This window comes from Boleophthalmus pectinirostris, unplaced genomic scaffold (assembly GCF_026225935.1).
Source record: "Boleophthalmus pectinirostris isolate CB_2022bp ecotype Guang Dong unplaced genomic scaffold, ASM2622593v1 HiC_scaffold_2, whole genome shotgun sequence".
NCBI lineage: Eukaryota > Metazoa > Chordata > Actinopteri > Gobiiformes > Gobiidae > Boleophthalmus > Boleophthalmus pectinirostris.
In genome coordinates this window covers 24,413,096-24,430,159 of record NW_026571152.1, presented here as the reverse complement: position 1 = coordinate 24,430,159, position 17,064 = coordinate 24,413,096, and the positions used below count along the sequence as shown (strand labels likewise).

General features: G+C 36.7%; 1 protein-coding gene across 1 annotated transcript; it reads right to left on the bottom strand.

Annotated features, from left to right (window-relative positions):
- Nucleotides 1-4,193: 4,193 nt before the first annotated feature.
- Nucleotides 4,194-16,815, bottom strand: LOC110169400 (anoctamin-1-like). The gene is made up of 25 exons (XM_055155368.1): nt 16,727-16,815; nt 14,969-15,315; nt 12,771-13,115; nt 12,486-12,584; nt 12,243-12,394; nt 12,101-12,155; nt 11,890-11,938; nt 11,761-11,816; nt 11,598-11,636; nt 11,352-11,416; nt 11,138-11,272; nt 10,630-10,790; nt 10,037-10,119; nt 8,998-9,072; nt 8,865-8,924; nt 8,442-8,643; nt 6,960-7,071; nt 6,824-6,881; nt 5,990-6,090; nt 5,733-5,875; nt 5,503-5,655; nt 5,379-5,431; nt 5,104-5,288; nt 4,935-5,040; nt 4,194-4,856 (listed from the first exon to the last, which is right to left on the bottom strand). Exons 2-25 carry the CDS (start codon nt 15,071-15,073, stop codon nt 4,671-4,673), a joined length of 2,778 nt encoding a protein of 925 aa, XP_055011343.1. The 5' UTR covers nt 15,074-15,315; nt 16,727-16,815; the 3' UTR covers nt 4,194-4,670.
- Nucleotides 16,816-17,064: the final 249 nt, after the last annotated feature.

The window sequence follows — 17,064 nt, the reverse complement described above, 5'->3', positions numbered from 1 at the left end:
AGCATTAGCCAACAGTTTTGCAATTTGTCTCTCACTTTTTGTAGAAAATCAAACATTTATCAGGACCATGAATACTTGTATTACTCACAGGCTCCAGGAAATTTGTCTTGTATTTCTTCTTGAGATTTCATACGACCTAAAAAACAGCCTGTGTTTGCTATTGTCTGCATTGTGTCCTCATAACTGCTGAACATTCCACCATAAACATACATATCGAACACCCCTGGCATGATGTCATTGCAAAGTATCAATAGGATAACATCTACCATTGTAACTGATAACTATATGCAAAATACAACTACTCATCACTTATATTTTAATCTTTCCAATTTTGTGCGCAGTCTGTTTTTAAGCAGTGTGAGACTGGGGCCCTGCAGGTTTAAGCTTTGGTTGGCTTGGCTTATTGCTGACTGCATACAATAAAGTTCATAGAGAAGTAGTGCAGCTCCCATAGGAAACGGGTAACATATCAGAGGTGCCCCAGGGCTGTCAAATAACCCCATCCACCTTTTCTATATTACTCCATTCAACTTTGAGAGAAGCTCCAGAGAATATGGCTCTTGTTTTTCTAATCTAAACTTCAACAACATTTATATTGTCCAGTCCAGCCTGTGAAACCAGTTGTAAAGATTAAAGGTGCACTGTGTAACTTTTCTGATTGGGGAGCTGCCAAAAATGTGCTTTCACAGTGTGGCATTAAACACATCATTGTTGCAATTATTCAATTATTGGTGTTTTACTGCTCAAAAACTGTCCCATAGGCTTGTAATTTGGCCTGGAGGAATGATGGGCTTGTCGCCACGGGTAAAGATGAGTTTAAAGCCATACTCTGGGACATTCTAGACAAAGCAATAACATTTCCATAAAGACAAGCAACTGATGGATCCTCTGACAGAAAGTTACACAGTGCACCTTTAAATTAGACAAGCAAAATGCAACCTCATGATCAAAATATCCTTTTGACTCCTTTTCCTCATGTGCGAAGCTTTAAAGGGCTATATTACGCTGTTTTCTGATTTGTCATAATAGTTCCTTATCAAAAACATACCTGGAGTTGTGTTTTGTTTCATTCACACACACGTTTAAATAAAAAATCCTGCATAATTGTGTTCTCCTCTCAAAACAGAAAGCAGTCTGTTCCACCTTGTGTTGTCATAAGGTGAGTCATAAGACCGTACGCCTTCATTGCTGAAGATGATTCATTAGTGAAGATGGATGATTTCACCCCTGGAATTGCCAGTTTTGACTCACGGAACAATAATTAAAAGGTAGCTGTTAACTTGAAAAGTACCACTACATCACAAGGTGGAACTGAGCATTTTGAGCTTTGGAGATGTAGACAGACTAATAATGTAGGATTTCTCAAACATGTGTGAACAAAAACCCAACTCCGGGCATGTTTTTGATGCTGTAACATGCTGTAACATTATAATCTGTCTAAAAGCTCACAAAAGTAAATTTTGCACAATATAGGACCTTTAATTATTACTGCACAAACTATACCTCCTATGCACAAATTTCTTTTCCAACACCTTCTGGTAAGACTGGCTTCCTCTGTCCCTCACACTGTGTGTCTGTCAAGGCTGTGAATTATTATCAGGTTAAAAATTGAGGAATGGACGACCAAGTGATAAATGAGGGAGAAAGGTCTCATCTCAAGTGCCACTTCTATTAAGTCACATATTGAAAAGGTCACAGATTAGATGTGACAATAAAATGAGTTATTCATGAGGCGGTCTGTTCTATTTTTAAACCTGTTACCTGCATTTTGTCTGTGATCACTCTGAAGTACTCCCTTGAATGCAACCACTACTATTTAAAACCTTAGTCCTATACCACCTGTCACTAGCTTGTTTTTGCAGCCGTCAATGTCTGCAAACTCTCATTGCCTCTTGGTTTAAAGGGCCCATATTACCCTGTCTTCTGATCTATGTTATATTGTTGTTTCCTCATCACAAACATGCCTGGAATTGCGTTTTGTTTCACACATGTTCAACGCAGAAACCCTGCATATTTAGGCTGAGTTCTTCTCTCACCAAAAACACTTTGTACCTTGTGATCATGTGGGAAAACAAGAAGTGCTTCACAATGTTTCAAAACTGCATACACCACCACTGGAATCATTTGGATAATTTCAGCTTTTTAAAAGCCATTCTCATTCAAATTTATCAACCAAAGCTGAATAATCCACACTTATTATTATTAAGCATGGTGGAAGGTCCATCAAATGCTTTTCTCAATGGAGATGTTATTGCTTTGCCTGGAATGTTTCACAGTATGGGATTAAACCTTTCTATTTCCATGAAAACCAAACCAGACCATGTTACAGGTCAGATATGTGGAGAGGCAACCCCGCTCACAGTTTTTATTTTTATTTTTAAGATATAAAACCACCTGTAATTGGATAAATGTAAAATAGAGCAGTTTAATGTCATACTGTGGAACATTTCAGGCAGAGCAATCACATATCCATAAAAGGCTATGTTTACACACACCGGGATATGTTGAGAAATTAATATTTACCTCCCTCCATTTTCCAAAATAGCATCATGCACATTTTTCAAAAAAGTTTTAGTTTACATCAACTCACATAAATAGGCCATCGAGCGCCATCATTGAAAAACATGCATTACAGTGGGGGGGGGGGGGGGGTTGCCTCTCTACAGATATGCTAAAGATGTGGCAAAATTGCTGACCTCCGAGCCCTCATTCGTCTCTGGTCATTGATATGATTCATCAGCTGTGTATGCAAATGCAAACATGTGAAAAGTGCTTGCACCAGAAGAAATGAGACTGATATTCTGAATGCTTCCATGATCATCATCATAGCAAAAGCTTAAAAGTCTGTTTATCTCACTTTACACGCAAACGCGAAACTGCTTGCATGTAAAAGATGGCTATAAACAAAGGGAAATGTCTTTGTTGGTAAAAATACCCATGTTCGTCGACAGACCCCCAACCAAAAACTTACATAGTGCACCTTTAACAGAGCAAAAATGAATCCAGAATTTTTTTTCTTTTTTTCAGAAGCAAGGTTGAGCCAGCCCAGAAATGTGGTTACACAGTCGCACTAATTAAATGATTATTCAGCTCTCATCCCTTTATTTCCCTGGCTCTTACTCCAATAAAGGCTCTCTTATGATTGAAATAAAAATAATTACGCTGTACTATTGAAAGGCCCTGATGAGGAGAAGACTTTTTATTTTCACCCTGGACCTTAAAAACCATACACTTTGCTGAGCTTTGGTGGTTTTTGGCCAATGACTGTTATTATCTCTCTTTATGTCAGATGGCACTAACATGAGAGCGAGGACACACTGTTCTATTCGAACTCCAATTTATGTTGTCAGGCTCATTCTGTTTTATCAAAAACTTGTTAACTGCTGTTTGGTTGATGGTTAGTAACGTAATAAGGTACTATGGCATCCAAAGCAAATTATTAACAAATACATGTCATTATGATTGGTTGAAAATTAGATTAGAACTAGAAAAATAGGCTATATTAGGAGAAGGATGTGGTGAAGCAATGTCTGCCTCCCGGGGACAGTCATGAGAAAACTCAGCTGGTTTATATGATGCTGTCAGAGGAACTGTCTGTCAGGAAGTACTAATCAGACGAAATGACGTTTTACAGAAAAATAAAGTTTCTCTTGTGGTAAAATTGTCAGTCATCCAACGTAAAATATGCCAATCTTGTGCAGATATGTTTTATCACGAGCGTGGTGTCTGCATGCAGATATGTGTGATAGCTGTCACACTAGGCAGGCACTTATCAGACTTCGGGGAGTTTTACACCCACTCAAATGTGGAGGAAAGTAAGATTCTGGTCAAGTTTCACTCGAAGGAAAACACAGCACTTTTTCCAAAGGCCATAGATTCATCTTGTAGTAGTTGCTCTTTGTTTGTGACAGAACACAGTTTAGGTCGATTTTCCTTTCCTCTGGTGGAGACTAAAAAATGATTCAATATATGTATAAATATTGTATTATTTCTGACATCTTTATTGCATTGGGAGTTTGGTGAGAGCAGTACCAATAGCTCGGTCTTCATGTGAATAGGCAGCCTTCTTTAAGGTAATATATAGTGCCATCTAGTGGGGCCCAGCTGAATATCACATTAAAGAAGCAATATTTTGGTTAAGAATTATTAATTTTTCCATTTATTACATATTATATATATTTATATTTCTCCTTTTAAGTAAAATCTAAATTGCAATCTTCTTTTTCTACAGAAGCAAGAAAACATAAAAAAACAAAAAACATGTGTATATGACAGATTACAAAGCCCTGGCTCACAATTGGGGAGAAATGTACTGTATACAATATTCCACTTTCACCTGTTCAGTGGAGCAGTATTGCAGCATAGGTTCATGAACTGATGTTTAAAATGTGTAGATCACTAATCATGATAGACACAATTTAATGACATACTCTTTGATTTAAGACTCACGGCCTTCAAGAAGAAAAGTTATTTGGTCGATTAAGACTGCTGCTGTGTAAAAACATACATTTAAAAAAAGCACATTTTGGAATGTTAGACATGTGGACATAATGCTACATACATACATACATACATACATAGTACATACATACATACATACATAGTACATATCTATCTCTACTAAGCCCTGTACAGTTCTCATTGTTCAAACCCGCTCTGATGTGCTCAGATTACACTTGATTTCCTCTTTTATGCAGTTGCTTCAGTCTCTCCTCTTGAGTGAACTTTTTCACTTGTTCTTCTTTCATAAACAGTTCCACCAGCAAAATCTTTTCTTTATGTATCTGGAGACTGATGTCTTTAGGTATGTCAGGTATTAACCAGTCCACAATGTCATTCATTATCAACACAACATTCTGGAAAATAAAAACCCAATATTTTATTTGTATCTTATTTTTGTACAAAATGGTAACTTGAGCGTGTAGTTAATGTACCTGAAAAACGATGACAAAGGCCAGTCGTACTGCCAGTACAGCCCAGAACTCTTTAGTAATATCATATGGCGTACTTGACCAGGGCGGTTCTCTGTAGTCCTTATACCTTAAAGAAGCAAATATATTAAGTCTTCTACAGTTATTGAAATTGAAATTGATATCCACCTACCTACAAATATCCACTGGATAACCAAGGCGCAGAGGATCCATGGGCTCTTTTCCCTCTTGAAAGTGGCTAACATTAAAATAGGACAGAGTATGGTTGACAAAACCATGCATTGAGCCATCAGGGCTGTACATGTACTGATACACCATCCGAGGTATGAAGTCCGAGGTGAAGGAGATCACAAAAGCCTAGGAATAATATTCAAAACATAGAATTACTGAAGATAAAAGGCAAAACAAACAGGGCAATGGACCAAATGCAATGACCATTTAACTTACATTTATGATAACAGCCACTTTTGCTACACCTCGAAGTATGTTGTACCATATACCTGTAACAATAGACATGTTATGTTATGTATCAATAAATAAATTTATTTCATCAAATAATAATCTACCCTACCAATATCTTTGGCTCTTGCTGCCACTGGTCTTCTCAACTCAGTCACAAATTTCTTTGCATCAAGACGTATTTCAATGATATTATTGAGGAGAGCAAATAATGGAGCCAAAGGAAAAGATGCCACGAACAGTGTAACAAAACCAAACTGGATGACTGAAACAGAAACAGAAATATAAACTTAACTTTAGGACAGGAAGAAAATGTTCACTAATAAGTACGCTATTACTTACTCATCTCCATATACTCTGGTGTTAGTCCTGCAAATGGCTCCAGGAAGTGGTCTGTTTCATATCTCTGCAGCTTTTTCTGTCTGTCCTGTTCTTGATACGATTCCTGCTTTGACTGAATGTAGCGGATCAACTTCTTTAATTTACTGAGGAACAGAATATGTTTATGTGTGATTCAGTAACCCCATTGTGTGTGCGTGTGTGTGTATATGTACAGTGTGTGTGTGCGGGGGTGTGCTGGTGTGTGTGCTTGTACTTACGGTATTCCGATTTCAAACAGATTGTTTTGAATGAGTTGTTTTCCCAACATGGTGATACTGAGCTGGATGCATAACTCCATCAGACAGCCACCATGAGCACACTATGGAGAGCCATAGGGTAAATAAATATTGATTACTACCCATATAAAGCTTTAAAGCAATCATTTTAGTATTTTGGATATAATTTTTAGTAGTTGGTTAGACAAATAAGTAATTAAAAGTCTTATATAACACTAAATTGACTCTTGTGAACTTTAAGACATGTTAGAATGTTATTACCTCCTCAAAAACATACTTGAAGTTTTGTTTCATTCACACATGTTTGAGTAACCCTTTATTAATAGCCTTCTACATCTCCAAAGCTTGAAATGCTCTATTCCAACTTGAGATGTCATGTAGTGGTAGCTACCTTTTCCCTTTAATTCAGTAGAGACTGGAAATTCCAGGGTTAAAATCATCCAAATGATTCTAGTGAAGGAGTAAGGAGAGTGTTTTAATTAACTCTTAATTAACTAAAAATGCAGAGTTTGTGTGTTAAACATGTGAGAATGAAACAGAAAAACACAGCTCCAGGTGTTGTGATGAGAAAACAACATTATAACTTTAAGATTAAGATTAGAAAAAAAAATATGGTCCCTTTATATATACAGTAACCTGGCTCACGCCACATTGATGTGTATCACCCTGAACTGAATTTGTGAGTTTGTGAACTCACACATATTGTGAGAATCCATCTTGTTGCACAAGCTTACTTTAAATATCTCTACCAAAAAATAAACATTCTTATTTTTGATTTGACTAAAAAGCACTTAAAGAAAGTCTTAATAGCATTACCTCTTCCATTCTGTATGATTCAAACACGTATAAGTAGCTTCCCGGTCTGCCAACCAGCCTACAGCAACAATAACAGCATGCAGTTAACTTGAATGCACTCTATCATGTTTGAGTAATGAGATCCAAATACACTCACCTCCCCCTGAAGAAAGCAATGTAGATAATGGGAGTGAAAGCATTAAAGAATTTGAGAACGAAGGTTTTAAATATTAGTCGTTCCTCAAAACTCTTATCAGTCTTTGGCACCTCTGTAAAAAGGAATTAGAAATAATTATAAAAATATTTACTAGATTTATTTCAGTAGACCTGGGCAGACTGGAGCCACTAATTTGATGGTGATATTAAAACGCTGTCGCCTGTATCTGTATTGTTAACTGGCAATTGATAAAACATTATATCAAGTTAATTAATTTAGTCAGTTCTTTCTACATTACATTTGACCTCTAAAGATAGTTCTGCTGCTGCATTACAGAGGGGTAGAATGACAACTTTAAAATGTACTTCTTTTAGCTCTCTTAAATTACAATCTATCTTAATGTCTGGCAGTGTGAGTCAAGTAGCTGCTTCCCCTTGACCCAGACTTCATTTCTATTCTTAATGTACAGGCCTTGTAAAGCTGACAGCTCACAAAGTTTTAAGGCTCCACAAATATTATGTCACACTTGGAAAGACCAATGTTAAGGGACTGGTTTCTCTCACTGTAAAATTATGTCCTGTTTGTAATGGATCATTCATCGAATCAGCTTCATACAATAACTGACCCCCACAGCAACAGTCAAACTAAACTTTTACTTCTCAGAGTAGTTTTCTGACAGTATACTTTTTCCCTACTTGGGAATTACGGGAAGTATTACTTTCCGAGTATAGTCTACAAAAGCTTTATGTTAACAATTGATTTGATTTGTTTTTCTGGAAACATTCATTTAGATATGATTAGTTTTCTATTGTTTTTATGTTTTGTCTGTTTAAAATACCAGATTTGTGTTAGATTTGTTGTTTTGTCTTGTCAAATTATGAATCAGATGTTACATCCTGACAATTACTCTTGCAGTTAGGCTTACTCTTTTTTACAATGTGAGTACAGTAGTAGCTTCCCCATACACTTTTTTCCATCTCTCAAATGTATTGGAGCACTACTTCTACTTGAGTATTGTTATTTTTATTTTGATGTAACAGTACCTTTTATGGATACTCCACCCGTTTCTGATCAGTCTTAAAGGTGCACTATGTAACTTCTAAGGTGGAGGGCTGGTTACTCGCTTGTCTCCATGAGAATGTTCCACAGTATGGCTTTAAACTTATCTGCTCTGCATGTATTCAGTTACAGGAGCTGTACAGTTCAAAAATAACTTGAAAACATTAATTCTTATTCTGTGCAGGCTTGCTTCTCCATAGATCTGATCAGTAACCTGTCTCCATTTTGGTAATGTTTATGTTCATACTGTATAATATTCAGGGCAAAGCAATTACATCTTCATGAAGACAAACATGTAGTGGAAAAGTTACACAGTGCACTTTTAACATTATCAGACTACTTTTAGTGTTATTTACCTGACAAACTAACTAACCATCATGTATATTAATATAATGTGTAAAATAGGGCTTATTCACAGCCTACCCAGCACAGTGAGCCATCGGGCCACCGCTCCATAGACTTCGTCCAGGACCAGGATGACCACCAGGTTTATGATGGCGGCCGTTGTCTTCACCGTCACCTGGATGTGGTTTCGGGACATGGGGCTGGAGCTCATGTGAAGAGCAGCTTTGGTGGAGATTCTGTAGATAATCACACCAAACACAATGGCAAAAGTGACGCCAATCTGTGAAAGAGAGACAAAAATATAAAGCTTTGTTTTCAGCAGTTATCTCTTTACTAAAATGCTCGAATAAAGCTCTGTGGGTGTTTTTAATGTGCAGGTCACCCAAAACAAAATGGTGGCCCGTGCATGAAATTTTAATAAAAAAAACTATTACAAAAAAGAAATCTAAAAGTTACACATACATATGAATAATATAAAAAGGTACATAAAATTCTTCTCACCATTAACAACATCATGACAACGTTGGTCATGTAGGCAGGGAAGCGATCTTGGCAGGTGAGCTGTGAAAATCATGAACAGAAAATTAAAATAGGGCCTTGTTCGTGTCTTAAAGAAAGAAAGAAAGAAATTTACCTTGTGCGGTGTTTTCTCTTCTTTTCTCATTGATTTCTGCATTACCTTGAATTCATATTCGGCTCGAGGATGATCCTGTAACAAGAGTGACAGAAAAATCACTTTTTAATGTTGTTCAATAACTCAGAAGGACAAAAAGTTAAAATATAAAATTATACAAAAGAATGTGCAATCTGTGAAATATGAACAAAGACATTAGTGATTTTAATACTGATAGTAGTATAGTGAATAGTGATAGTGAAAAAGCAGTTGTGCAAGACTTAGGGATGCACTGATACTCATTCTGGAAAAGCATATTTGGATAATTTATGAAAAGTTATTTGTATATTAAAGGTGCATTGTGTATCTTTTCTGGTTGAGGATCTGCCAGTTGCTTTTCTCCATGGAGATGTTATTGCTTTGCCTGGATGATTCACAGTATGGCATTAAACTGTTCTATCTTCATGGAGACCAAACCAGACCATGTTACAGGTCACATCTGTCAAGTGGCAATCCCACTCACAGTCAGAATTCCTGCTCTTGAAGTATTTTTGAGCAATAAAACCACCTGTAATTGATTAAATGTAAGCTGGATCTGTTTAATGTCATACTGTGGAACATTCCAAGCAGAGTAATGACGTTTCCATAGAAATAAAAAGGTGACAAACCCCCTACCCTGGGTCATATCTGTTATCCACAAATCAAACATATTGACATTTGAATTGAAAATGTTGGACGAGTGCATCTCTAATTAAGAAAACATTAAGAAAGTAGATCCAACATGTATCTCTATATCAAGTTTGATAGGGGCAAAATGAGGGGAAAAAAGAAATGAGTAAATAATTATTATTATTCCATAATAATTATTTAGAAATTGAATATATATTTTTGTTCAAACCTTTAGAGCCTCCTACAAAATAAATACCAAAAACAGAAAACAGAGCAGTCAAAACTAAAATAGTGTAATTGTTTGAAAGGACAGTTATTAATATTTTTTTTAAAATTTGATTTGTTATCACAATACTTGATTTGCCAAAGCTGTAATAAAATAATCACAAACCTCCTCATCCTCAAAGCCAGTTAAATCCCATTCATAATTCAGTCTCATCTGCCTCCTTTTCCAGTGCTCCATGAACATAGCGGCTGTTGAAAATGTGCACAGAAAAAATGTTTTTTAAATTATATTACACTAAATGGATTCCTATGAGCTTTAAGCCATGTTAGAGTGTTGTTACCTGATCAAAAACATACCTGGTGCTGTGTTTTGTTTCATTCACACATGTTTGAATAATTATGTATTATTAGGCTGTCATCATCACCTGCAATTGCTCTGTTACACCTTGTGATGTCATGAAGCAGTAGTTTTTAAGTTAACAGCTACCGTTTACCTTTAGTTCAGTAAAAACACAATGGAGCATTTCCTGTATTACCTTTTGACATAACAAGGTGGAACAGAGTGTCTGAGAGAGGAACACAGCCTAAATATGTAGAGTTTGTGTGTTAAACTTGTGTGAATGAAACAAAACACAACTCCAGGTATGTTTTTGATGAAGAAACAACATTATAACATAAATTAGAAAATAGCGTAATATGAGCCCTTAAAATGATACATAAACATTCACTATATGGACTCTGGTTTCTTTGTGCACTCACCCCACAGAGCCATAAACACGGAGAAGAAGACGGTGGCGGGGTTGTCAAATAAGTGGCTGGCTCGAGCTGTGCCGCAGGCTGAGCTCAGCTTCCAGTAGCTGCACACGTGGTCACACAGAGGACACATGGTGATGTTGTTCCTGGGGTGGCAGATCTCCATACTGAAAAACACAAACACACATTTAACTTTTAGTTTTCATGGAAATGAAAATGGCACCCCTGTAAGAAACAATTATAAAATAATTATAAAATGTTTTCTTAGATTTATTTCAGTACATCTCAGCAGACAAGACTAATTTGATGGCGATCTCTAAAATCTCCAATATCTGTATTCTTAAGTGACAAGTTAATTATTTTAGTCAGTTCTTTCTACATTACATTTGACATCTAAAGATAGGTCTGCTTGAGCTTTACAGAGGGATAGAATGACAACTTTAAAATTTAAACACAAACCCAGATTTATGTTTTAATCTTCATTAAAATCAAATGATCAGACTGTCTATTGCACCTTGGTATGTTGTCATTGACTGTTGCACAGCCGTAAAGAAAGACGATAACTCCCACAACAGACGCTGGAATCAGCATCTGGGTGTACAGACCTAACCAGGCAAAGTAAAGGCCGATCTTCTCCCCAAAATATTTTCTTATGAAAGACAAAGTGCAAAATAGTAAAACAGAGAAAATTATTTTCTTTGCAAAATGTTGGTTTAGCTCATGCCTACCGTACTAGTCCAATGGGCTGGTACTTGTAGAATACACTGTAGTTTGCCCACTCCTCATACAAAAGCTAAAGGATACATGTAAATATAAATTACTTTTCATACAGTAAAACATGTTTCCATCAGTGAGATCTGGATTTGTCTGTTTAGGCCTGTGTAATGTACAATGTATGTGTTTTCTATTCTACAAAGCCAACTAACACACAGTACACATATTGTGTATGTGACTGAAATGGGATTGCTTCATACCTTTCTGTCATTTGGCTCTGCATACTCCTCTGTGTCGCCCTGTAAATGTGATGATAAAAGAAAATACAATGTACAAAATTAAATATACAATATTTATTTTTGCCAGATACTTCTTGCAAATAGAACATTATTAAAGGATTAGGACATTCCAAAGTGTACTCACATCATGTAGAGGGTAAGCTGCTGTGTACACACCTCTACCCAACAGACTTGTTATGCCTGTGATGAAGAAGAGAAAGAAATCACTGAGGTTCATTTGACCATATAAAATAAAGGACAATGATTCACTTACCTATACTGTACTTTGCCTTGCTTTTAGTTCTTTTTAGAATTTCATAAACCTGAAAGAGAATAATTTAAAATAAGATCAATAATTTGACTTAGATGATTATAAACTTGTCACAAACTTAATATTTTGTCAACATTTAGATGCACTATAAGCTTTGTCATTAGTCATTATTTGAATATGTAATACTGTATATAACATGTGTAACAAAACTTACAATTGAACTTCTTGTTTTACTGTCGAAGAAGCAGTCTTTGTCTGAAAGATCAAACCTGTGAACAACAAAAGGTAGAAACTGGTTTATCAGTACAGAAATGAATCTAGACACACAATACTGCATGAGCCCAGACTAAACTTACAGATGTGATTTCTCTCTGGAGAAAGTGTGCGACAGATACTTGACGTTCTTGGGATGGTGCTCCTCCACGTGGGGGTGCAGAGGCTCCACCACTTTACTGGCCAAAGACATGAGCTTCTCCACAAAACCACTGGACTGTTTCACTTCGTAGCACTGATAGAAAACAAACATCAACTTTTGTTTAACTCCACTGGTCTCACTTTGCATCTGTATTCACAGGCTGTTATGGCAACATGAGTCTGACCTTTTTGGTTGGCATCTTCAGCTTCATGAACTCTGCCTCTCGACACAGAACATTCCAGGGAGCGTGAATCTTTACAAAACCCACTCCTGGGACCTTACCCTTATTGTGATTCATGCAAAGTGTATGTGTTATTTGTACAACTGTATTTAGCATAGTAAAGAGGGTATAGAAAGTTTACACAGAATAAAAAATATGATCAGAGAGTAACTGTACATATAACTGTTTTTTTTATGCTTTATATGGATATGGTAATTGCCAATAAAATAAATAAAACGATATACTCACATTCTCTTCTTTCTCCAACTCCAGCCCCATATCTCTGAGTTTTGATTCATAGTCCTCTCTCTGAAGGATCTTATCATCCTCTCCTTGAGATCCCAGCTCCCATCCAAACCCAGCGATGGAGGTTCTCTGTCCTACTTTAGACTGTGCAGCGTTTTTGTCTTTGTTCTGGGTGCCGTGGTGGAGGGAGTTGTCATGGTGCATATGTGGTACATATCTGCTGATGCGACTGCCACAGGGCTTCTTCAGATTGTAGGTGAGGACGTAATCCACTCTCCTCTGACCGTCCTCGAAGTACAGACCCTTCTGGAAACACGTGCTTTCATCCGGGGTCGCTGATTTAAGGAGCTGCAGCAAAAATATAAATAGAAAGAAAACAATAAAAAAGGGCATACTAGATAAAAAAAGAAGGTGCAGGAAGAGGCAAAAAAAAAACCAAAAAAAACAAAAGGATTAGTATTTAATATACTATCCATCCACCTATGAATACATAAAATTTTACATTATAGTTGTGCATTACCTAAAAATTACATTTACACACCTTAAATCATGAATTCAAACATTCAATGAAACATCCAACAACTGAATGATTATCAAACATTACCATGAAATATCAAACATTTCCTTAAACTCTTTTTAATTGACGTTTCTGATATGCCGTCACGAGCCAGTACATATACATAATAAAATCTGTGTACAATTTAACAGTGATATGGATAGGAAGTTTCTACATAAACAGATGCAGTTTGTAACAATAAATGCTGAAACAACTAATTTTGGGATTCTGATATACTGGGATACAATCTAAAATGTAAGATAGACTAAGTGGACAACGTCAACCACCTGAACAATACCCGACCTTTGACCTTGTAAACTCAGGGTTTGGCCTAGTTAGTACTTGGATGAGAGCGCGCTGGGAATGCCAGGTGCCACAGTGAGGCAGCAGTAGCTCTAGTGAATACTGTTGTTGGGTCCTTGGGCAAGACACTTCACCCACTTTGCCTCCAGTGTTCATATGTGCTGATGGACGGGAGTGTTTTTGTGAGTGTGAATGTGGGACAATAGGTGGAAATCAGGCCACATGGTTACATCTGGCATGTTTAAGTATGTATATGTATTTTCATAAACATGCACAGTCCCTAACAAATAAACAAATAATAATTCCTGTAAATAAATGAAGAATTTTAGTAAAAATGACGTCTTAGCAGGTACTACTCTTATAGAAACTGGTCTCAAATTTGAGGGTAAACTATCCGCAGCTCTACTTCAACAATCTTACTTACGACTTTATTGTATTTAACATAACTGGCCCCAGTCTTTTAAGGTAACAGACATTTAATGCCATCACTCCCATTACTAAGTGTCTAGGCGCGTAGTCTTAGTCAGAATTAAAATGTGTTTGAATGTAGTCACTGTAATGTTAAAAATAGTTTACTGGTTGCAACACTTGGATACACGGATACATTGGATATTCCCATGAACATAGTGGGTGGTCCCTTGCATTAAAAATAAAGGGCAGAGAAGGGCTTCCCCAAACTAAAGGGAAATGAGATGCAGCTGTCGCAATAACCAAACTATTCCTTTCAACACTATTTTTTTCATATCAAGCTCCATATTAGACAATCAAAAACAATGACTGAGCATTCGCATATTGACACTGTAAAAAGGTAAATTCCTTAAAAGTAGTGCACAAATGAAATTACTATACATTTTTTATGATGAGCTATTTCTTCAAGAGATGCCCTAGTTAGTTTAGAGCCCAGAAAATCTTAACGATGGGGCCTCTATGGATCAGTTACACAAGTTGATTTGATTGCTTTTCACTGTACAAATTTGAACACAATTTTTTTATTATTTTTTACATAGTTCTGAGAGGGTTCCTTGCTTGACCCGTGGTGTTTGGAGTGTCAAATGAAGTTTATTGGTATGTGTTGTGATGCTGACGAATGTAACAAGATACATTCTCGATCCATTCATAACTTTCGTTCAAATTAACCTCTGAAACTGTGAATGAAATGAGTCTGTTGTTGGAAGCCAGAAAAGGCAACATCAACATTTTGGATATTTTACCTGGCATCTCTCTAGTTTTAAACTGACAACACATGGTATACCTATAACAGTATAACAGTGCAGACGATCATTTTGTATAGTATGTAGTGCATGCAGATTTAAAAAACTAACAAATATATCTGATTTCTCACCTCAAACTTGCCATGAAAAACCACATCTCGTAGGAAATGCACTGAGGACTGTTTAGGATCAGTGACTGGCGCAAGGTTGTCCTCTTCTTCCCCTTGTTGAGTCATGGTGCAGGTTTTTCAAGTAGAACACATTGAAACCCACTATAATCCTGGTCTTTGCTGTCCTATTTCCTCCTCTGGTACATCTGCTAACACTGACAAAATCGGCCTCTCTCGTGTCTCTTGGGGTTGGCGTTGCGTGTGTTTAAGAGTGTTCTGCTGAAGCTCAGGGCAGGGACTAGCTGTTTGTCCCAGTCACTGCACTGAAGGCTCTGATACTTGAGCCGAAGACATCTGTGATCCAAGATCTAAACATAGGCAACGATAAAACTGATGAACAAGTAATGCCCTCCCACACTTTCCCTGCTCCCCCAGCTCCATTGAGACGGCTGTGAGATCAAAGTCCCGCGACCTGTCCCGGGACCCTTCTCTCAACCATTACCACTCATAAATTAGTGCCAGCGTTCATTAAGATTAGCACTGAGTGAAGTGGAGCTAAGTGGTAGCTGGAGATTGCTAGAGTGATCATTTAAAAGCAGGGCGCATTTCAAACCAGTTTGAGATTTACTGGTGAAATGATATGTAGGTAAAGCCATAAAGAAGCTATAACAAGATGTTTTAATGACATATTTCTATATAGTGAGCGTGCAGTAAACTTCTGATTTCAGTTGCAGATGTGACATGTTTTAAGTTATATTAGCACAGGTTAAAAAGGGGGTCTGATAATTGAACTTACATGCAAACTCAGTCAACTCGTCACCAGAAACAGCTATAGTAACAAAAAAATTACCAACAATTTAAGGGAATCATTATGCAAGGTGCAGAAAATATAGTAGGTTTCATCAGGAGCACTGCACTGTCCTGAACTTTATACAGTCATCAAGAGAATTAATTGAATCTGGCAACCCCAATAATAAAAAGTCCAAAGGAAGTTATATTTACAATTGGTAAATCACATAATCCTGTTTGCTTACACAATTTGCTCTGTAATTCTGAATTTCAAAGAAGAAGAATTTCAAAGTTTATTTTACTAGACTCTCTGTACAGCTTCTCACCCCGGACACATTGGGCCACAGCTTACATAAGAAAGCAGTAACATCCGCACTAACGGCTATTTTTAGACATTTTAGGGTCAAAAAATGTGTCTTTTCAATGAAGACGGAAGGAAGTACAGGCCATTAATCTCACATGGGATATCACCATCCTCTGACTTTATGCTCCAAACATCATGTGCTTTTTAAACTTGGCACTGAATCAAAAAAGGCACAAAACATCAGAAATACACGGTGTCAAGTTTAAAGATGTGGAAAAAATAGGTTAACACAGTGATCCCAACCTTTTTCTCACAGTGACCCCTACTTTTTTTTTACTCAATGATACATTAGCGACCCAAATATCCTAAATCCTATGTAAACTACTGTACTGTAGTAGTATTAAAAAGTGAGGAAAATATTATTATTTTCTGGTTAATAAAGATGTTATAGAAGAGTAATGACTCTAAAACACTTTATAGAAGGAATTAAGATGCTATACCTTGACCCCTGGGGACCCCCTAAGAATCCTTGGGGACCTGACCCACAGGTTGGGAATGACTGGGTTAACAGTTCTTTGAGGACCTGTAAGTACTTGCTACTATACAATCCAGTTTTTTTTGTGCCAAAAGCTCTCAAGAGAATAGGATGAGGGAGACATGTCTTGCCTAGAGACACAACAATTCACCTTGTACTTGTGGGTTTGAATACAGATGCTGATATAAAGAGTCCGCCTCTCTGGTATGACTCATGATCGGATCACAGCTTCGCAGTTCTGTCAAAACAAACCAAAAAGGTCAAAAAGTATATTAACAGGAAATACACATAAACTGATATTTTATTACAGCATGTGAGCAGTGTCCAAAATACCCAATAATCCATATATGAATATCTGCATTATTACAACTTTTTAAACAGAAAAGCTAGAAATTACTGAATAAATAAATAAATAATAATAATGTTGCAGCAGGTAAAGAAGTTAAAAACAGTTATGTAATAATTTGCAATACAAGATCACATGAAATA